The sequence below is a fragment of the Drosophila rhopaloa genome, unplaced genomic scaffold (assembly GCF_018152115.1).
Source record: "Drosophila rhopaloa isolate 14029-0021.01 unplaced genomic scaffold, ASM1815211v1 contig_2, whole genome shotgun sequence".
In the NCBI taxonomy this organism is placed as follows: Eukaryota; Metazoa; Arthropoda; class Insecta; order Diptera; family Drosophilidae; genus Drosophila; species Drosophila rhopaloa.
Window position 1 is genome coordinate 20,084,068 of NW_025335083.1, and position 23,647 is coordinate 20,107,714.

The 23,647-nt window shown below is 42.9% G+C and overlaps 1 protein-coding gene across 1 annotated transcript in view; it reads right to left on the reverse strand.

Annotated features, from left to right (window-relative positions):
• LOC108049748 (protein sickie) overlaps positions 1 to 23,647 on the reverse strand; it is a 146,593-nt gene that overhangs the window by 1,102 nt on the left and 121,844 nt on the right. Inside the window, 4 exon segments of the mRNA XM_044459770.1 lie at positions 21 to 500; positions 563 to 818; positions 884 to 2,442; positions 2,445 to 2,711. Coding sequence (XP_044315705.1) covers positions 21 to 500; positions 563 to 818; positions 884 to 2,442; positions 2,445 to 2,711 — 2,562 coding nt within the window.

Consider the following 23,647-nt stretch of genomic DNA (forward strand, 5'->3'; position numbering starts at 1 on the left):
ATAGATATTCAATGTCCTACCAAGGGATCCTGTTGCTCCCCGTTGGTCAAGGCCACCCCCTCGAGTCCCACATCCTCGGCATTGATCTGTCGCAATGGGGGCACCGAATCCGGACCGTAGGGCCAGGGATAGGAGTTCCGGATGAAGGCAGAGGGGTCGTTCCACGCTCCACCTCGTCGTCCGTACAACTGGACACCCTCGCGAACCGCCTCCACCAGATAGGGCGACAGGTGGTAGTTCCAGATGTCCGTGAACCACACCTGCGAGTCCTTCAGATCCAGCGGACAGGCGAGGAACAGCCTCGGACCGATGGTCACATCGCTGGAGCTGTGCACCTCCAGGAACCGGTTGATGTGCTGCCACACGGAGGGCAACCAAGCCAGGACTGCTGCCAATTCCGGTTGCGGATGTTGCGTCTGCAACTCCAGCTGGAAGAGCCGGCGTCTCAGGAAGCGTCCGAGGAAGCCCTTCACGGGTTCCATGTGATTGGCAGTGAGTACCTATTGATTTTTGATATTTAAATTAGTTTTTAAGTTATTTTATAGACCCGATCAGTACTCACCCATCGGAAATTGTGGTGCAGTTGCAGGTTGGTGGTGTTGCAAGTTGCCTGCGACATGGTGCCAATAATGCAGGGCAGCTTGTTGGCCGGTCCGGCGCTCAGCAGACAGGAGAACACGTCGCCCAGGGCGGAGGCATGGTGCAGGTTGTCCAGAATGATCACAGAGGGAAGCTCCGAGGCGCCGTTGGCAATGGCCGCCTGCTCGGCAATGTGGCCCAGATACTGACGCAGATCCTTCGAGGATTTGTGGTCAACGCTGGAAATGGGAGATGAGAGGTGGGTTAAATACCGAAAATAACCAACTGCACAATGCAAACTCACTTGAACGTGGCAATGGCCTCCGAGGGATTGCCTCGGGCTGCCCGGGCCACCAGGAATTCGGCCAGTCGGCGGGCCAGATAGGACTTGCCAGTGCCACTGGGTCCGCACAGGATCAGCCGGCGGTGCTCCGTGAGCAGACTGATGTACCGATGCACGATGCTGCGCGGGATGAGGCTGTCGAAGGCCAGACTGCCCACGCCCTGCAGGCAAATGTAGAGGGTTCGCACACTGCCCACAATGTAGCCGCAGGGCAGCAGCTCCGGGAATCCCATCTCGGGACCCCGCTTCGCCTCCCCCAAATGGTACGAGGTGATGGAGTCGGTGTTGAGGCCCAGATTAGTGCCCGGATCAATGCGAGCCACATAGTCCTTGAAGGTCTTGCGCACCACGTAGTCCAGATTCTGCCACGTCGTCTTGCCCGAGATGTAGGTGCAGGCGATGACGAACTCATTGCAACTGGCGCTGGCATAGTTCGACTTCCGCTCGCTCTGGGATTGCGCATCCGCCTCGTGGCCATTGGCATAGAAGCCATCCAGTTCGTGCAGCTCCTCGCAGTACTTGGCGAAGGCCTCCGGCTGACCCAGATAGCAGGCGATGGCGATCTTCTTGCCATCGCAGACATCGGCCAGTTCCTCCGTGGCACTGGCCATGTGAACGGGACTGGCCAGCGGAGCGGACTCCAGGGCGGGAGGCGGTGGCGTCAGATCAATGTGGGTGCTGGGACTCAGCGGGGCCACACCAACGCCATTGGGAGCCGGCGGTGGTGGTGGCTCCGGTGCCGGAGCTGGTGGTAAGCACTCCTCCTCCAGTTCGAGTTCCTCGCTGAGACGAGCAGGCAGTTCCATGGGCGGGCGATTGCTGCCATCCGCCAGGGAATATCGCCGGGAGACCTCCGAGCTGCCAGCCACCGATCCATTGGGACTGATGGCCTGGCCCAAACTGGCCTCGGAACCAGCCAGCGATCGCGTGGTCACCAGTTTCTGGAGTCGCTCGTTGTTGTGCTTCAGGGACATCATCTCCGCCCGCATCTTGTTCATCATCTCCTTGAGGCTCTCCAGCTGGGAGGCCGAGCTCAGGGCCTCCAGCCGTATGTCCGTCAGCACGAGATCCTTCTCGCGCAACTGCTTCTTGAGGTCCTCCACCTGCAGTTCCTCCTGGTCGATGGCATCGATGGGCTTGGCATTGTCGATGAGGGTCAGTGTCTTGGCGGGACTACTCTGCTTGCTGTTTGGCAGCGGAGGAGCCGGCTGGGTGGCCAGCGAGGCCAGTCCCAAGGGTTCACCATGACCATTGGCCAGGGACAACTTGCCGGAGCCCAACTCCTGATGTGAGTGATTGCTGTGGTGATGGTGATGCCCCACATGACGACTCGTCTTGGAGATCTTGGCATTGCGGGAGAAGGCCTTGGTGAAGCTGCTCCTCAGCCAGCCCTTCTTCTTGTTCGCCTTGTTCTTGTCCTGCGCCGCCGAGCACCCGGAACTGATGGAGTTCAGGGAGCACATGGAGTCGGTGCTGTGCTGTCGCTGCATTCCCAGGGTCATGGTGCCATTGTTGCCAGTGTTACCAGGGCGTTGGGAGCCCCCGACTGCGGTGGCTTCTGGTCTGAACCCGGCTGACCCTGACCCTGACCTTGACCCTGGGTCTGGACACCCATGCTCTGCATGTGCGCCGTGGTCAGGCCCGCCTGGATGGACTGCTTCCTCAGCAACTCGATGGTCTGCCGCATGTCCGTCAGCTCGCCATCCTTGCGCTCCGCCGTCGCCGTCAATTGCTGCAGTCGGTTGGTCATGTTGGACAGCGATTGCTCAAAGGCCGTGACCACATGGGCCTGAAAGGAAGAAGAAGGGAGGAAACGGGTGAGCTTTGGCCAGGTCTGTAGTCTGTAGTCTGTACAATCCATCATCGCCCGTTTTGAGCACATCTCGTTCGTGCCTCGCATTCTGAGGCCGGGTGTTGCTGCTTGGCATGCAAGGCGTTGCACCCGCAACTTGCAACCCACCTCGACCACATGACTCACGGACAATGAGCCGGGCTCTAAGCCGGGCTTTAAGAACTTTTCGAAAACTTCTGTCTCTCCTCGGGGATACGTGCACTCAGCGAACGTATCACCAAAGTTGGCCAGCTATTTGCCACTTCCTCAACTTATTATATCTATACCTACTTAATAGAGAAAACAAAAGTTGAACACTTAAAATTATAGTATTCCGGATGGAATTATGTGGAACAGTAGTCCATAATATAGTGATATGTGACGAATGCCCTTACCCATGAAAATTCATGAGGAAATGTTCATTTAATTGAAATAAAAGGTAGTAAAAACATTTATGGGTTTTAATTATAAACATCCATTAAATGTTTTTTAATTGGTCATTAATTTTGTTACGTCAAATTTGGCTTTTCTTTTAGTGCTTAAGTATCAACTTTTTAAATCGGAAGATTTAATTAGTTTTTGGAAATTGTTGATTGTATATTTTAACCTATAATACTCCAACATATTTAACAAATATTTCTCTGTGTGAACTTTAGAGCCTGTGTCACATCGTGGGCTTTGTTGTGCCAGCACTTCGCCATCGTTGCTTATTTTTTATGAGCCAACGTGACTGGCCACAAATAAAGGGAAAACTCAGAGTAAGTGCTATAATATCTATACATATATATCTGCATCAAGTTGATGAGTGCCATTAGAGAAATTCAGAGAAGAGAAGTGGTGACTCACAGCGGATGTTGTAATTGCCAAGGAAGTAATGAAGAAACATCTCAATCAGGGTAGATGAAACCATCAATTCAAGGCAAACGTCTCTCTGCTCGTAAATGGCTTCGTCAAGTAATTTACCATTTTTATTGTTATTAAATTGGGCGACATGCCGGGAATTTCAAGTGCACCAGACTAATTAAATTATGAATTTGCAAACGTGATCACAACAAGTGTTAAGCCCTTCCCCCACACATTACAATCAACACGATTCGCATTTAAAAATCACGTAGTAACCCTCGAAGGGGTAACCCTTTCAACTTTCTCCGTATCTGCATATTTGCTTATTTCGCTGCCAACTCACGTAAGCGGCAAGCATAAAAATTGATTACGGTGCGTATGAGTAACGTGACACACAGGATAAGTCGGCACCTGCAGGATAACTTCCTCTCATTTCCCCAACAATTAAACCGCATTAACGAGCAATTTTCTTTTAGGTGGATCGTTAAGTGGGAACCACTTTGAAGTGATTCTATTTAAGAGCAGGCATGAACTCAGCTTCGCCTATTAAAAGATTGCCTCACACTGACCTTGAACTCAGGAAAACCTCATATACTGATGACGGATTCCCATCTAGAAAAAACGCAGAGCGTGCCATCGCAATTTGCATAAATGAGTGGCAAATTAAATAGCGAAACGTGCTAGATGGTTATCAATAAACAAGTGAGAATTCGCGGAAGAGCCAGAAATACAGATTTGCGGCAGTGCTAGCAATTATAATTAGTTATAGTGTGTATGTGTCTCCCTATTTGTTTTCAATTTTTCAAATGGGTGTGTGTTTTGCCCGGTAGCTTACAATTTCGATGAGGTCATTCCTATGTCCAGTGAACTAACTAACCGCATGCCAATGCTAATGTTGGTTTTATGGCATTAAGCGAGCTTCTAATTTCCCGGCCTGTAGCAACTGCGATAAGTATTTAATTTAATTTTAATTATACACTCGGTAGCTTTTGGTAGCAACCGTAAATGGAAAAAACATATTGCAGCAAAAATCGGTTTAAATACCATGCGGCTGGAGATTAAAGAGAAGACTTGTTTTCCACCCACTAAAGGTGGTAATTTAAAATAAGCCAATTTGTTTCATTTTGGACTTTGGTAAATCAAATTTCCAAGAAAAGTAAGAAAGATATTTTCTTGCATTATATTTAACAATTAATTTGTAAACTTTTTTCATGGTTTGTTAATGACGTTCAAAAAACTGAAATATATTTTTGACTTATAGTGTAAGCAAGTCTTTCTCCGTCTAATAATTTCCGTTATTTCTGGAGTTAAAGAATTCAGTTTTTAAGTTTGCTAACTTTGTTAACATCGTTAATGATTCATACTATTCTTACTCATTGAAAACGCATCTTAATGACTGCAAAAACAGCAAATATAGCGACAAACACTTAAATTGGACAGCAAAGAGACGATTTCAAAAGGAAACTCAAACACAAAATGTCAAACATTACAGTCAGCGAAAATTGCAAATTAAGAAGGGAAAAAAAAGAGAAAGATGTAAAAAGTCATTGAAATTAAAACGAACAACGCTGTTGCTTGTCTGATTTCCCCCAAACACCCCCACACAATGCTTCTCAAACTGCAATAGTGGATCTTTAGAAGGGGGCTTGAAGTTGCTGCTGTAGTTGATGTTGCTCATGTTGCTGATGTTGCTGCTGCCGTTGCTCTTGTTGCTGCAGTTCATTTGCACGTAGAAGGCAACGAAGCGTAAAACGGTTATGCATCAGCTGCGAGCGACACGCAGTCAGAAATAAAAAACCAACGAGGAATAGAAGGGGATAAAAACAGCAGTCGGTGCAAGGGGCCATATGCTAAATGGCTAAGGCAACAACAGAACCAACAACAAAATTGCCAACTTTAATTTGACTGTCAATGTTGCTGGCGGACGGGGGAGTGTTGCTGCTGCCAGTGATGCATTGCTGAATTTATCGCTGGCAATTTGCAGACACAGAACAAAGTTCAAGTTCAATGGCAGCCAGCAAAGAGATTTTCCAACCGAAACTTATTGAAAAACCAGCGTTTAACCAGTGGAATTGCTGGTCGCTGATAGGCAACTGATAATGGCTACCACTTGATAAGACCGTTGGCCTTCGATTGAATGCGGTCTGATTGTGGGTGACTGAAGTAGGTCGCTCTGTTCGTGTCCACTAAAAAAATTCAATAAATTCAACCAGCCACCGAAATTGTCCGCTTGTGTTGCTGCTGCGCATAAATCATGCTGCAACAGCAACGACTGTTGCTGCTGCCCACTTGACAATTGTTGCAGACATCGGGCGACCATGTGTTGTACCCTGCGTTTTGGTGTTGGTGTCAGCAACATGCCGTAGGCGTGTGCACTTTGACCTTTCCAATGATTTATGCACCGCAAAGCAACACCAGCAACTTGCAACAGCAGTCGCAGTCGCATCAGCAACTGCAACACTTGACATTTGTTGGGTTTACACAAAAGAAGCAAACTGTAGCAGTTGTCACATGGTTTCCTGATTTATTATGCGAGTTGGTGGGCGGGGACCTCCATCTAATTTGCATTGGAATATTTGATGATTGATGAAGGCCTCTTTTCCTCTTCTCCGACCTCTGAAAACAGTGAAAGTTTCCCAAGGATGGGCGGATGCCCGGGCAGTAATGACTAATTGAGCAAGGCCTTACAAGGTCAGCAGTCAGTTGGAAGTTTTTGGCCAGGTCTGATGGCTTTAACCTTGCTGAATTATGGATACTTTTTCTGCAAAGTTGATTGAATTTTTCAGATAGTGGAAAATTAATGGAGATGGAAGCTTACGACTCTAACCTATGTGACTTTGCCATGATTGAAAAAGCCCCCTGTACTTGATTGCTGATTAAGATTAGAAAAAAGTTGCCTTGCACTATCACAGGAGAATTAGCCACTTCAACTAGATAAGATAGCGTGTGCTAAATAAAACCTATTTATAAACGTGGGTTTCTCTAGTTTAGCATTCAATGCGGTTAAAGAATAGCCCGTATTATTTTGGGATTTTTATGCCATTTGGTATTCCCTAATCAAGAATGATTTCCTGTTCGGGATTCCTTTCAACCACTTTTAAATTTGATTTCTCATTCGATTCTTCTTTTCCTTGCCAGCCCGAAAATAATTTCATCTCGAAGCCAATCGAATTCTGAGGCCTGCCACATAATAAAATGATTAACAAACTAATCCGTTCTGATTGTTTGTGGCGCACACAAAGTCTCGCAACGAAGTGGCTGAATAAATCGGAACACCGAGGAAACAGAGACATGATCATGGAGATCCTGGGCAAGGCGACTTGGAGCCGCGAGCCGCAAGCGAAGAAAAAATAGCAAATCATCATTAAAAATCTTGGACAGCTCTGGGGAGATCGGTGGAGAAGTGGCAGCAAACCCACAACGAAGTTATCCATACAGTCCAGCCGAGTCCACTTTGATCCGCCGCCGCGGTCGCCGCTGCAACTTCGAATCTTTTTCCTCCAGAATGGAAGACTCTGTCCCAGTGGCTGGTGAAAGATCAAGATTGCTGGCTCCATTATTTGTACAATTGCTGATTCGCCCCCTCTCGCAGTCTCTCGACAAGTCGCAAAATAATGCTACCCAGATAAATATGCCATTTGGCTAATGGTATCCACCACAAACTTACGATAACCCCCTCGCAGTTTTTGGATTTTTCCGTATGTGAACTTACCTGCAAAGAGAGAAAAAAAGAGATTGCAAAATTAGTTGATTGCAATAAGCATTGCTAAGATTGGGTATGATATAAAAAATATTTAAAAAGATTTTATGGGAGATTTTACATATATTTTAAGATAAGAATTTGCTGCCTTATCATTTTGAATTTGCTTTATATTTACAGGTTTTTTTTTACTATCCCCAAACATATCAAAGTATTATTTTACTCCATTTGTTTCCAACTTTTTTATTTATGTTATTTTTGAGAATTCCCAGATGATGTCCCTTTAATCAAAAGATAATAATTTAATGGCTTCTTTATGGTCTCCAATCGGATCAGCCCAAACGGTCGTTTCCAAACCCTTTTCCTCTGAACTGATTCCTCCGATGTTCTGAACATTGTCAGTCAATTCGTTTATCAAATACCCTGGGACAATCACAACAATGACTGGCTTTGGCTGCCCATGACACGATCAATGGCCATTCAAGGGCCCTCCGTTCCCCTTTTACTTTTCTGTATTTTTGTTTTCGTATTTTATTGATTTCTTTCAAGACCGGAAGCCACAAGAGGCACGTCCACCAAGAGACAATGAAGATGCAACGATGACGATGACGATGATAATAATAATATAATATTTGTGTGGAGCATTCAAATCAACATCGCAGCTAAAAGTTTTTCAACTTGTTTACATTTCCCCTCTTTGTTGCTTATCAAACAAGAGACAACCAAAAAAGATTCGGACTTGGGCTTGGGTTTCTGGTTTCTGCAGCTCGATTCCGTTTGACCATTGTTGTTTGTTTTGATTCTGGTCTTGAGTCGAATTGAGTTTACTTTGCCAGCCGCTGATTTCCTCGGGGAGACGGGCAGTTACGTGTATATATAGTCGACACCGACTCGTCCTTTTCCCCAACAGCTTCATCATGGTCACGTCTTTGTTTCTGAACCTTCGCCATCGTTTTTCTCTACTTTTCCAGCTTGTCTTGCGGTTGGGAAACAAGTTTTTGTGTTCTGTTTTTTTCGTTGGTTGTTTTTTGTTCGCTGGGCTTCGACTGTTGGTCTTTTGGGAACCCTGCCGAAGAACTACTTGTAGGAAACTGGTTTTGAGCCTCAGCCACCTGTGACAGGTCGAATGGCCACAAAAAACCAAACGAACAAATGAACAAACTACAAAGTCCAAACACGTGCCCAGCACAGAATAATTTGCTGACTGCCATAGTGAAATAAATAAATAATTATCATTTAATTACAAATTGAACGGGGCAAATTCAGGTGCAGCTTGAGCTGCGGTGAAAACCGGAGAAGTATTTGGGAATCGTGTTGAGATACTGCCTTTAAGAAAAACAAACTGGCCGGCAATTGAGAAAGACACTCGGACATTCAGTCAGTCAGTTAGTTAGTTAACCAGTTTCTTTGTTGTCTCTGTGCCGCAGTTGCAATTACTATCTACGAGATATAAAGATATTTCATGTGCACTCATGCCACTCGCCACAATCGCCGCTTGCCATCTCGTTTATCAGAGAGCAACTGTTTTAATAAGCGATCCCCGATAGATAAAAACCAACAAGTTATTTAAGGCCAGCTTGAGTTCGCAATTTGTTGGCGTTTTGTCAGCCAAAAGATTTATTAATTATGCATGGCGCAGCGCTTTGAAAGTGGCACAAACGGTTGACGAACTGTCCTTGCCACATAATAAAGCTCAAACTGGTTAAAAAATTCTACGAAAATAAGGTGTTGTTATAGAGTGGGAGGTCTCACTTGGGATGGCAAATTTTACAATCACTTAAACTGTCAGGTGAGCTGTGTGACAATTAATACTCAATTGAATCAATTTAACAGGCCACAAAACCCATTTACACTAATTAATTACGAGCGCAGCCTTTCCCTTCCTCCAGTCAAATAATCAAAATCACATCAATCATGTTACAGTCTAATTGCCAAATATGTAAATTCCAAAAATAATAATAACAAAATACCTCAATGAATTAAATCAATTAAAAGCAATCAACTTCTGGCATTCAACCCATTGACTCCCCAATAAAAATTGTGATATCACCTCTGACCAGTCGAGATCAGTGCTGCTCAAACTGTCAGCGGCGCTTGTTCACACGCCATCTGACAATTTCACTTTCCACAGTTGACTTCTTGGCCAGCTCGGGTTACCATTACCACCACTGGCATCGAGGAATGGCAGCTGTTAGAGCCGCTCATAAATAAACATGAAATGAACATGAAAAACGCCTTAAAAACAGTCGACGGCGTCGCTGGGGCTAAGCTTAAAAACCGCTTTAAAAAAGCGCCAAATCGAATATGAGCAAAAACTACTAAAAACGTACAAAAACAAAAAACGTCAAAGGAAAATAAACTGGGGAAAAAACAAACGTACTCAGCGTGCGGCATTAATGGCAACTTTATTTGTTTTGAAAGTTGACATTGATTGGACCCGCAATTGGCGACGAAGTCTCTTGGTTTTGTTGTCTTTAGTGTCTGTCTGAATGAGTAGGGTATACGATGATATACATGGGTATTGAGGATTAATTGCGGTCACTGAGTACCCAAGTTGAGAGTTGGACTTGCTTCCAATTCACTACTGCCAATGATTATTGTCGATTTAAAAGTTATTTTATTTCCATAAAATTTTAAAAATTGTAAAGTATATGTGACATTAAGAAATAACTGTACTAATTATTGATTTTTATACCCTTGCAGAGGGTATTATAATTTTGGTCAAAAGTGTGCAACGCAGTGAAGGAGACATCTCCGACCCTATAAAGTATATATATTCTTGATCAGGATCACCTCCTGAGTTGATATAGCCATGTCCGTCTGTCCGTCTGTCCGTCTGTCTGTCCGTCTGTCCGTCTGTCTGTTTCTACGCAAACTAGTCTCTCAGTTTTAAAGCTATCGAATTGAAACTTTGCACACACCCTTCTTTCCTTTGCACGCAGTATATAAGTCGGAACGGCCGGGATCGGCCGACTATATCCTATAGCTGCCATATAACTGATTGATCGGAAATGCCATAACTTTGGTGTTTGTAAAGTTAGGAAGTTGGGATTTTATATGGGTGTTATATTTGGCCAATCAATCCGACCTACCAAATTTCATAAGGATCGGCCGACTATATCCTATAGCTGCCATATAAGTGATTGATCGGAAATGCCATAACTTTGGTGTTTGTAAAGTTAGGAAGCTGGGATTTTCTATGGGTTTTATATTTGGCCAATCAATCCGACCTACCAAATATCATAAGGATCGGCCGACTATATCCTATAGCTGCCATATAACTGAACGATTGGAAATGCCATAACTTTGGTGTTTTTAAAGTTAGGAAGTTGGGATTTTTTATGAGTATTAAGAATGCATCTTATGAATAATTTTGGAGAATATAATGTACATAATATTCTGCAAGGGTATATCAACTTCGGCTCCGCCCGAAGTTAGCTTTCCTTTCTTGTTTAATATGAACTTTATTTTTGTTTATTACAATTTTAAAACCCCTGTGTAAATGGGAAATACAGCAACATATTCAAGAAACAAGTACAACAATTGTTATTTGTGAATCAAATAAAAAGCATAAATCCTTTTTGTAAGTATTAACATAATATTTCGTGTAAGTCCCGAACTTAATCTTTAAGGTAAATAGAATTGTAGCTCCGAAAAATAAACACGAAAAAACACATTCTCATTTCTCATGAGTATGGATGTCAAAAGCAATATCAATGATATACATCGTTTTTATTTCCTTTCTGCAGGGCATTCCAATAGCTGGGCAGACCCCACCGATGGCTGATTTCTTTCGTGGACATATCAATTGCATGTTCTCCGAAATCAGGTCATCGGTTTTGGTCATCAGCAACAGGGGCCACCACTGCAGAAACTACAGATGTGACTGCCGTCGTCGTGGGACTGCAATCCAGTGCTCGTAAAACTGTAATCCATGGGACGTGAACCTAATGGGAAAGACTTTGTTCAGCCAGCGGGTTTAGTGTGCCACAGGCCTTTGCAGCCATGCTCCTCATGCAACTTTGATTAAATCAATCAGCACACAAAAGCATCTAACGGCGACTGACAGTTGCAGCAACTCTGAATGGGACTCGGTTTACCAGATATTCTACGGCCACTTTAGTTACAAGTTGCTGGCGGGTTCTTGTCCACAAGCTGGAGCTCCTGCATTGCTTGGCCATATTCGATGAGCTGCATTCGTAATGCCAAAGCCGGATGAGGAATGCCAGGTGAAGACATCAGCGGGAACAGAACACGCACGACATTAAATTTATAACCACAGACACAAGCCACACAGAATTTGTAGAATCCGAAGTTGCATGGCAGCCTTTCAAGGCAATGTCAGAGGAAGGAAGGCCTTCTTTGTCAAATGGTTTGGTTTTCTAATGGAAGTTTTTGTGTTTACCATTAGATTTAAGAAGTCAGTTGTTCCAAAGATAAAGATTGTTTAAAGTAGTACGCAATTGTTAGAGAAAATCTGACTTAAACTTTTAAAGATTTGTATTCGAATTTATTTGGGAGTATCAGTAATAATAAAATCAAGTATCAGTCAAACTGTAGTTGAACCAAAGAGAATGGATCTTATTTAAAATTTTAAAAGTCAAAAATATATATACTTGGTCATATGTCTAATAGTAAAGTTAAATGATTCCATTTTTGGTTATATTAGTTCAATAGTAATATGATTTTTTTAATATTATAAAATCACCAAATCACCTGTTCAAGTTCTTCCTGGGGCGAAGCAGCCAAGGTCAAGGATCCGCAGACCACACCTCCCACTCCCGATCCACTGATCGGCGGACACGATTGCCTCTTGAAGTCCCTGCGAATGGCCAGTTCGTACCAGGGAATCATCGGCTTGCTCCTCAATGTCGTCTGGCAACCGATCTTGAAGTCCAGAGGGTCCATGTACTCCGGCGCCATGCGATTCAGATCGCTGACTGCTGCCTCGGCGGAGGCGTAGATATTGCCGGCGGACTGGTTACCTCCCCTGTGCCGCCAGTGGCCACCAGTGGCCATGTCCAGCATGGAGCCCGTGGGCACATCCAGGCTGCGATGCAGTCCCGCGCCCATGCTCTTCACCCGCATGTGACCCAAAGTGTGATAGCGCCGGTCCACGGCATTCGGCAGCATGGGCATGGCACTGGGCATCACCAGCAGCTCGTCCTGGTCGATGGTGGCCAGACTTTGGCTGGTGAAGGACCTCTCCAGCAGCTCGGCACTGCTGCTCCTTTGGGTCACAATTGGCAGCTCGTAGAGATTGAGCCGTGGACTCGTCGGCGGTCGCATGGGCGTGGCATACATCTTTGGCTTGGCATAGAGACTTTCCCGGCGAACAGGGGCAGGTGGTGGCAGTCCAGTGGGGGATCGGGGACAGGACTCGTTCAGGGACAGGGTCAAAGGTCGCCGATTGCCCTGTGTTGAACTCACGGAATTGTGGCGCAATGTCGGTGGTCTCAATCGCGGGCAGTCCTTCTCCTGCATATCGAAACTCAACCTGGGCGATGGCGAGTAGCATCCCCGGTCGGAACTGTCGTAGGAGTTACGGATCCCACTATCCAGCCTCCTTTTTGGACTCTCCGGTGCGGTGTACAGGAAGATGGGCTCCTCCTCGCCAGCTGTATTGTAATCCGGGGTCTTTGGAGTGGCACTACTTTGCAGCGAGTCCAGGGAGAACCGCGAGTTCTTCTTCACGTTCTGGTAATCACAGGGCATACTGCCTCCACCCGAGGAACTCGAGGCATCCGAAAGTGGACGAAAGGCCGAGGGATTGGTGTAGATCGGTTCCAGATCCCCGATGGTGGGAGTTCTCACCGGTTTGGCCCTCGCATAGATCTCCTCCGGCTGTCCGCCCGGCAGACTGTAGTTACTCCTCAGGGAAATGGTCCTCTGCCGGCGAGCCTTCTGCAGAACCGGAGGAGGTTGTGCCCCTCCCTCCGACTCCGCCCTTATGGATCGGGATCGGGTCAGTCCGCGGGCTCGGATCGTGGCATAGCCATCGTATATGGGCGCCGATATCGGCGACGGCGGCGGTCGATTTGTGGCACTGGCTGCCGACATTTTGTTTTCCACTATTTTATTATTATTTTCCCTCTAATTTAAGGCTATTCCTCATAGTGTTTTCATGCTGGACCGTCTCTGTATTCGTTCACTTTATACATTGATTAATTGCTGCGGCACACAAATTGAGGTTTATCATTTATAAGCGGAGAAATATTAAATTTTGCCCCACTCGCGCACTCGATTGTTCATTGCTAGGGCCCCCCATTGGGACTTAAGAGATAAGACTGCATCAATCATTTTTAATTGAAGCCGGGATTCATAAATTGAAGCCGCTCGTCCAATGAACTCGGCCTGCCACGCCCCAAACTCTAATAACTCCCTATGGTTTTTTTTCATGTTCAAATCGCACTCGTGCCTGTCCCTCAAATTTGTTTCGTTTCTACGGCCAAGTTGTCTCATTAGCGCCTAATTAGCATCTATTTCACATGACGCACGTTGCTCGGGGTTTTTGATGGACATCCTCAAAAGAAAAATGGAATAAAAGCGAAACTATCGCGCACCTCAGCCCATCTTAATGGAGCAGCACCTTGGAGGGCAGTCTAATGGATTCGATGACTTGTCGAAGGCAAAGCCGGAGATCATGATGAAACTCAGAGTGGGTGTAAATTGGAGTGGGAAATATTGGTTCGAATGAAATGGAAAGTTGTTGAGTAAAAGGGGTTCCAATATAACGTCTTAAAGGTTGTATTTAAAACTATACCTGTAGCTGTATATATAAAACTGAATAACCCTGTATCTTGTTTCATGAAATTGGGCTAGCAAAATTATTTCAGATATACATATATGGTAGATTTATAGTTACATATATATTTTGTAAGCCCATTACTTTGTAATGCTCATCAATTTAAATATGCACTTAATAGTTTTTTAAAAGCACTTTAATATTTATAAGTGGAAATTTGTAAAATAAACCAAAATCAATTAGTTTATATTCCCCAGTAGAAGTACATCTCTTATTTCACTTTTAGCCACGACTCTGTCTTGGATTCTTATGAGTTTTATCATCTGCCTGACACATTCGACTGACGCAAACGGGCACTTAAACATATCTATAAGCATGTGGCATCCCGAGATCCGATGGAGTCGCCAAACCCCATACCATAATCATACCCCATCTCATTTTCATTTCCATTCTGAATCCAATTCCTATTGCTGGGACTGGCTGTCAATTGGTTTGTCGGTTCGGCTCGGTTCGTTGACACTTGGAAGTCGGCACGAAGGAGTTCTGGTTCCTTGTGGGTCTGGGTTTGGGAATGGGAATGGGGTTGTGACTGGGATTGGGGTTGGGGCTACATATAACACCACTACTCGATGACTGCCGGACTTTTGCCAAGCGTCTGGTTAGCTGACAACGGCAACAATAACAAGGAAATGCAATAAACAACCATTTTCTAATGTCATCAACATACGAACGACGTTTCAATGTTTCTACTTTATTGTTGTTGATTTTCTCTTTTTTCTATTCGTTTATTTTAGGTTCTTTTTTTTTTTTGCAGCTGTGACTGGACGATAGGGAAGTGACTGGGGAGTGAGGAGTGGGAACTGTGACTGCTCCGGACAGTTGCTGTTGTTTTTAGCGCTGCGTGAATTGGCTGTAATTGTTTTGATTGCAGTTCATGGTGTGCTACACTCGGACTTCTCGCCAAGCTCGGGGCTTCTAATAAAGAGCAACTTTAATTGCGACTTGGAGTGGCGATGTGACGGAATTTGTATCATTTCGGAATTGCTCCATGTGATGAAGAAATTAAGTAAAAATTAACGCTCTCCAGCTATTGAAGTAACACTCGGAATAGAAATAGCAATTTAGTTTGGGTTTATTAAGAAATGTAGTCTAACTAGTTTTATTATATTAGTCAACTGTATATACCAAGATCATAAAAAAGAAAAGCATAATGTTTTTTTTATTAATTTCTTTATGATTCAGGTTAAAATCAAATTATTTTAGTTCAGTTAAAAATGATAAAAAAAACCATTATTGCAAGAAGTTAGCTTTAAAAAAAAGAAAATATAAAAGTTTAGTAATGACTTTTCCATACAAAGAAGAGCCTTTTCCACAAATCAGAATATACAGACCCTCTTTTCCTACTCCCCGAAACTATCAATGCAATCAATCAAAGCTTACAATGTAGATTTTACAGAAGATTATAGTGTGAATCACTATATACACACCCAGGCACAATGTTGCAGTCACTTTGCGACAAAGTATAATATTTATGACCTATGCAAAGGCCCAAGAAATACAGAAGTGGAAAAAGTCTAGAGTGAGTCAACCTGCGGCTAAAGTTTTAGCAAGACAGATCGCAGTTGGGAATGCACTGGAACAGTACAAAATTCAATCAACCCAAACACGAATCGTGCTAAATTAATTCGAACAGAGAGGGAAAATAAATCAAATTTTGTCAAAATTCAATAACTTCAAGCACCCACAGGGCATCAAAAATGATTGCTATTTTTCCTCTTTCGAAATTTGACTTTTGTGGGTCATGTGGGCGTCTAATTGTTTGCATTTTGGCATTTTTCTCCTCCCCGTTTGCCTTTGTCTATTGAAATTTATGCAATTGCAGCTTGCATTGGCATTTAATGGTTCATTTGGTATCTATTGTTATGCTAAAAACTAAATAAAAATTGAACTTTGCGGCTGGGTAAATGGCAAGGGTTCAGTCTGACTGGTTTTCTTTGAGCGAAGGCGTTTGTTTTCAGTTTTCCATTTTTTTTTTGCATTTTTCGTTTATCTGTAACGCACCTTTGACAGCATTGACAACTTTCGCCGAAATGCAAAACGCGGCTTGGGAGGCATTCAGACTTATCGCGAATGTCTGTCGCAGTCTGTCTAGATTTCTGTTTCCCGGCTTTTCCTGTGGGCAGGCAGCTCTGAAAGGGCCGTACTCCCAAAGTCTAGACAACGAGGCTGCCGAGTCTGTCTTATCAGCCAGTTGAAATCTCAAAAGGAAATTGCCTTAGACTTGGACGCGAAAAAAGTATATATATACACACAGAAAACAGCGCTTAAACATAAGCAGCTGACTGACAACTCTGAGACCGAGAACTTAATTTGATTAATGTGTTTAGGAAATGGAACCAAGTTTATATTTGCAAAATAAAATGTTGACGATTAAAGCGTGAATACCCCGCGGCATCAAGAGATCAGCTCAACACATGTTCTGGGGGTCGCCTTAAAAACTATTTTTACTGATGATGCTGACATTGGGAGCCCCATTGATCGATTTAATTTTCTAGCTACGCAATTTGCGGGCATACCAACTCGTTGGCTAATTGTGTCAGGCACAAAATATCCAAAATATTCTGAATGTTCAATGGCGAAAACTGGTTGAACAAAAAGCCAAAACAAAGTGAAGTGCGCAAAAACCAAAAGCTGACTGGGGCTGTCAACTGCATAGTTAAGTAGCTCAGTGCTGTTGGGGCGGCAATTTTGACAGGTGGAGGTGTGTGGTTGAAAATTATTTTCGACTACACATCAATTCACTTGAGAGCCATTCAGTTTGGGGCTTGCGGCTGATCAAGAAGTTCTTCATTAGATCATTTAAGGTGTGTTAAAGCGAACGAAACGTGACAACAAAGAAGAACCATAAAAATTAATAATTAGGAAACAACAATTTTATGCCCGCCTTTAAAGTGTTTTATGGCTCCTATTTCAAATTTATGAAAATAAGCGCTAGAAAAATATGTCTGTTGACAGCGGCGCCTAAATTGCCATAGTTGTTTCCACCGAAATTCGAATTGCCTCGGGCTTATCATCGAACGGTTATCGCCTTGACTCGGCTCCGATCGTAAAATGAATAAATTTATGTATTTATGCAAAAAAATATAGAAAAAGAAAACAATAAAAAACTAGGCTTGAAAAGGGAGCGCCAGGGATCTGAGAAACTAAAAGTTTTTATAAACTTATTTTACTTAATACTTCACCCTGACGTTTATCGGCCTGCATTAATTAGGCACGAAACCTGCTGTGAGAGAGGGTCAGAAAATAAAAGAAGGGGCTTAGCCACCGTTAAGATCCGAGATCTGTACACTGCCCAAAAAAATAATACTTAAATATATACGATTTTAGGACTGCATTTAGACTGCATGTAATTGTTTAAATTTTTGGTTGTATTATTTGTATTATATGTATTATATAAATGTATGTATTATATAAATAATTTGAATGGTAATTTATCAACGAAAAGAAAGCAATAAAAATGTTTAATACTTTAAAAGAGCATTTAGGTATTGTGATTTTTTGAAAGACTCAGCTATTACATATGCAATTATATATTGTTAATTTTATGTATAAATGTGAATTAATTAATAAATTTTCCCTGTGTGCAGTCTGGGCCAGCTGTCTGTATTGTTGGAGGTTTTTTTAGCGGGCGGATTTAGCGCGAAACCGGTTTGCCAGTTTTAAGTTTCTTAATCGGCCAGAAGACCGGGACAAGACGATCGCAGGCCGTTCTCCACTTCCTCACTCGACGCACTTGACAACCGCATAAGCACTTTTGTGGAAATTATAAACAATTGAGGCTAATTTAAGTTTTCTTTTCTTTTTCAACTCGTCTACTCGCAAACGCTCGAAGATGTGCAACATCGTAGACTATATAACAACATTAGCCATGTAACTCGAGAGGATTGTTCGAATGGGGAAATGAGTTTTTGCGTCAGAGCGGTTTATATATAGACTTAATGCATTTCATTAAGAGTCACTTGAGGCGCGAGATGCTGCAATTGCTTTCGAGTTTGCTATTCAATGGGGGTGGAAATCGCCAGCAATTGCATAACGAAGGTCAATTCGATTAATATAAAAGCCAGAATTTATTTCAATCGAAGTTTTTAGTCTATAGAGAGCTGAGTGCTTAAGGAAAGTGCTTGTCTATGTAAACGGAAATAACCAAAATGAATGAAAAAAGGTAAGGATAATGAAATAAGAAGACTCTTATCTTAAATTAGTTATGCAGTACTTAAGCAGTTAAAAGTGTTTGCAAATCCGATTATCTGATTTAAGATAGCTAAAAACGTAAAAAGTTGATTGCCGTAAGAGAAAAGTAAATTGCAGATAATCTCAGCCTTCAAGATAATGCTTCCTTTATGACTGGTGACTAAAAGTGCTTATCTATGGCAGACAAAATTGCATTGATAAATAGACAGAGAGGAACTTGTTTTTTAGATTATTTTTATATGGCTTTTCGTAGAATTTTGGTTAATAAAAATATCTGGATACATATATACACATTTTCTGTCTACACTAATATTTTTAGGGGCATTTGTAATATATTATTATAAAGGTGCCATCATAGAACTCTGCTCCAGCAGCAGCTCAGGCTTTTATAATATTGTCCATTGGTCTGCATGTTCGGCAGACATAAACAAAGTCGACCCCCTTAACCCCAAGCCATTACCCGAAAATGCAAAGCCCGAAAAATACGAGAGAGGAAAACTTTTTCATTATTATTATTAGCGCTGAAGATGGGGGCCTCAGATATAAAAAAAAAGGGGGATCCAAGGGGGGACCAGAAAGTCATCAGCATAATCAACAGGGGAAAAGGGCGGGGAATGTTGCATGCAACATGAACACAGCCTGATTACCGACTGACAGACTGATGTGCAGTTGTCGTCATTGTTTTGTGTATATACAATAATTCCAGATAGCCCCCATTGTAGTTGTCCGTCAAGTGGATGGCCACAGATGTGAACCGGGGGAGAAGTCCCTCCAAGTCGTAATTACGGGCCACTTGAGTGGAACTCCAGTTTCCCAGGACAGCTACCCGAAAATGTTCGATTCAGGCGCAGCCTTATCGCCATGCAAACCAATAAATTTCCAATTGCATTTCATTAGCTTTAAGCATTCAGAGCCCAGACTGACCATGGTTCGTTGATAAATGGTCTGCTGACGTGATTTGTGTACCAGAGACTCGACTCGACTCAACTCGACTCGATTCTCATTTTCAAGGGGGCTATCGTTTTGATTAGATTTCTTGACTCTTGCTGGTGTTTTCTCGTTATTTTATGATTCCACAATGGACTCCTGTTTCTGTGTTTCTCTTTCTGTTTTGGATCTTATGCAAATTTTCCAGTTTCGGTTTGAAAGCGAAGTGGCAGTGGAAGTGGAAGTGGGGTGTCTGGGAGATGCTTTCTATGCGATTAACAAGGTCTAGACATATGGATGTCTTCAGATACGCCATCTGCTTATCCTCTTACGTGTTAGTAAATCAAGCGAGGAAAGTCAATTAAATGTCCGGCCAATGGGGGCTCACATATTAAATCGTTTTAAAAAGGAAATTATACCTTGTGTTGAGTCTGCCCAAGTAAATCATGTTGTTCCACCCTAGCCAGCGATCGTTTCAATTTACTAAATTGATCCAAACTCATCTACCTCGCTGGGAACATGTATTATTCCAGCAGAATGATAATTAAATTTTCAAGAACCAAAGGGAGCGCCTTCTGTGGAAACTCGAGCACTAAATGGAAGCCCCAGATAAGAACAGGGTTGGGGAGTAGTTGGCCCTTCCGAGAATCATCATGAAGTGGAGCATCATCTGGAGGAGGCGGGGCCGAGTTTGATGCTCGCTCAATGGGTTCAGTGTTTGTCAACTGCAATTAGAAATATGGAATGGGTTGCATCTGGCAGCTGCCACAATATTAGTTGCAGCTGATTAATGATTGAGGCGCATTCCACGTTCTTTAAAGGTGCCACTCCTCTCGCGCAACCGAACTCAGAAGTAGACAAAAGGCGACTTTAATGCCTGTTTATTGAGTGTCAGCCAGGGGCAAGGACGGCTGCATCCTGCTGGCAGCTGCAACATGGCAACATGTTGCCAAAGGTGCAGCTCCAATTAGCCAGCACACGCCGTCCACAAAAGGTGCAACGATAGGGTAGACATTCGGAAGGGTAACCTAACCTTGACTTGTGGCTACTCGGTAATTTGACCAATGAGAGAGGTTTGAACAGCATTTACGTAATTATTATATTAGCCAGTCGCCTTTGAGAGTCCATGCAGCGAATGAATTAACCAAAGACAGTATTTACTGGACATTCAAATTACGTAATATGCTATTAAAACTTAGTTTAATTAGGCACTGGCATCCCAATGGGCAACTATATTAACATCAGGCATTTTAGACAAGTCTTTCTAAATTCAATTACTCCCCTATGAACCGGATTTATTTATTGGAGTAGCTACCACTTTTAATTCATTTGAATTTGATTTGGAATGCATTTACTTGTCATTAAAATTAGTAACAGTTTAAACCGAGATCTTAGAAGACAGCTACTAACCATACATCTTAAGAATGACCTTTATAAACAAAGGTAAAGTTACACAATTAACCATGTAAACACATAAAAAGCATTTCCCATAATTATAAGAGCCTATTAAATATGTAAAAATGTTTCGTTTTCAAATTATATCTTTCTATTTTCTTTGTCTTTTTTACTTTCTTGTTTTATTAATGGGAAACTCGTTTCATTTTCCCATGACAATTTTCTTTTTTTAATAGTTTCCTCTCCGCAATCTTTTCTTTTTCCATTGTCATAATTATCATTTCTCTGGGGCTTGCTGTATAAACCACAATATTTTTCGGCAATAAAGTGAAAGAAAGAATAACCCTCGGCAGAACCTTAACCCTTTAATGGCTGCTGGGCAGATCAGGTAGCGCCTCAACGTGAATATATTTAAGCCTGCCAGACATGCGCCCTGGGTCCCGATATCTGGGATTCCTTGGGTCATTAGCCCAAAACGGATGGGCACAGTAGCAGGCATATCGATGCGGGTCACAGGTCCCAGGTCATTAAATTCGCCCATTAATTAAGCACCCCCTCCACACATTGTTCCCCCATTTCTTTAAGTGTTTCTGGGCTGGCCCTGTGTGCAGAGTACATATGTGTGTTTACCGGGCTGATCAAATATTTACATGGCATTTACATCAAACACACTGAAATGCAAATCACCCGACAGGGCGACATGCTGGCAGATGGAGACAGACTGTTTGGCGGCATCCAGAGTCGGTAGAGTTGCAAAGCATTTGACATCGTTTTCCTCTTCCTCAACTCAACTCAGCTCAACTCTCGACAAACAAAATTGGAGTAGACACTGCCATTTCCAGAGAGTCAATCAAAGAAAAGTGAGGAAAATTGCAGGCTTAATATCGGGGAAGTCGGAAAGTCTTGAGGGAAAGGCTGGCGATCTTGGGATACTTTCGTGATAGCTGCGAACATGTGTATCTCAGATTGCCCATCGACCGTTTGGCCGGAAATTGTTATAGACTTGTACGATCGGCGATCCGAGGCGGCTAATTGAACTGGAAAACCCGAGCAGTTTTTCCTTCAACGATTTTCACACTTTCTCGCCAGCCGAGCAGTTCAAAGAGAAACGGCTATTAGAAATCAAAAACAACTTCAAAGTTGACGCCTGTCGTTGGTGTGCGAAAAATTACAAATTAAAAACTAATTTTCTTTTCCCAACATTCCCCCCATAAGACTCCACCTCTTATTTTCAGGCATGACTAATTTTGATTAGCGGCGCATGAAAATTTATGCAAAGGCAGAGTGAAGTTGGAAAAATCAATCTTCATCAAGGATGCTGGCGAAATTTCGCTGGAAGAACTGCATAATTAAGTGCAATATTCTTTCAATTAAAATACTTTGAGGGGGGCCAAGACCATCTTTTTTTTTGGAAATGGAAGGGAAGCCTCATAAATTGTGTTTGTTAAGGGGAAACTCCCCTCCAATAAGAATGCCTTACAAATACTTCAAAGCGAAGGATATGGGGATGAATGGAATTAAGGGAACCGTAGAATTTTCCTTTCTCTTCCATTTCCCGATTTTAATTGATCGCTTTCCACGCACGCAACGCGAAAAGCGGAATCGTGAGGGAGGGTGACATAGTGACACCTCTCCACATTTGGGACAGCTGCCCCGGAAAACAAAGAACCCATATGTTTCCCCTGGATTTTTCCGAGTGATGCTACGAAATATGTGCCAGTACAGTCAGAGCTAATTCGCTTATTTTTGTTTAGTTTGTGAGTTGTTGAACCGAAGTCATTAGCGGAAAATCAATGAAAACAAAGGGATATTTGTTTGTCTGAAATTTGGCAACATTGTAAGGCATTTCCCACCAGCGTTTTGAAATACAATTCATGGGTAAGCAAAAAAAGTACTCCACTTCCAGTGGGAATAAATTCTGGCTACGAAACTGCAATTGAACAACTGCGACCAAAAAAAGAAATCCAATAAAACTTCACAATGCAGACAAAGTCTTTTATTATCCCCGTAGTTTTGGTTCCCCCTTTTTGACATGTTTGTGCAATTTGTGTGTAGGCTACTGTTCGGCTCAATTGCACGGGACATGGACGTGGTTGGGAGGGTGATTTAAGGTCTGGTTTGGAGATCATAAAGTGATATTGCTTGTACCGCGTTGTAGAGGGTGGTTGCACTAATGGAATAGATGATATCAAAATGGCAGTTGTGAGTGTGAATGAAGAGGTATAGGGATTTTATGGCGGACAAACATGCAAATGATCGGTCATAAAAGATCATATGAGTAATTTTAGACAAAAGGATCTTTAATGAGGCTCAAAATTACAGAGAAATGAGTATATAAAATATGTCTCTTCAATAAGATATTTAATCAGTAACCCCCTTTTTGGCCACTACGCCTCTGTTTCAATTCGCCTGCCTCCAAGTGGGGGATGTGCAACCTTTTCATCACTTGCATATGTAGAACTGAACTCAACAATTTGCCCAACTCATTTCGACATGCTCCATTAAACGTTTTTGCCATTGTTGTACATCTCCCTGCACCTATGGAAATCTCCATGGAGCCCGTTTAATTTGTAGCTATTTCGGTGGATAAAAAAGAAAACAAATAAACGAAAAGGGAAAAGTGATGAGTTTGCTGATTTGGCATATTTTCCCGGTGCCCCCCAAGGTAATCTGCTGATTTTCTATTTGTTTGCCTGGCTCAAGTTAACTTTATCGAGTGGGATACCCTGGAAAATGGAATACCCTGGCAATGAACACGACTGGGTATGTGGGGCAATATTATTGGGGCGACACAGCTTCCGCATGGTTAATTTGTGCGGCACCATGTTTGTTTATTTGCTTATCAGTTTTTATCTCGTTCTGTGGTTGTTAATTTAAGCAATTGTAGGTGAACTCTTTGTTTTGTTATCTTTCTGTGTCAGCGGTTTTGTGGGAGAATTTTTGCTGACCGGTTTTGAAACACACATTTATTTATTTCAAGGCGTATTTTGTTTTTGCACGTCACAAACACGTTTCTCATTTGGCTTTGGCATT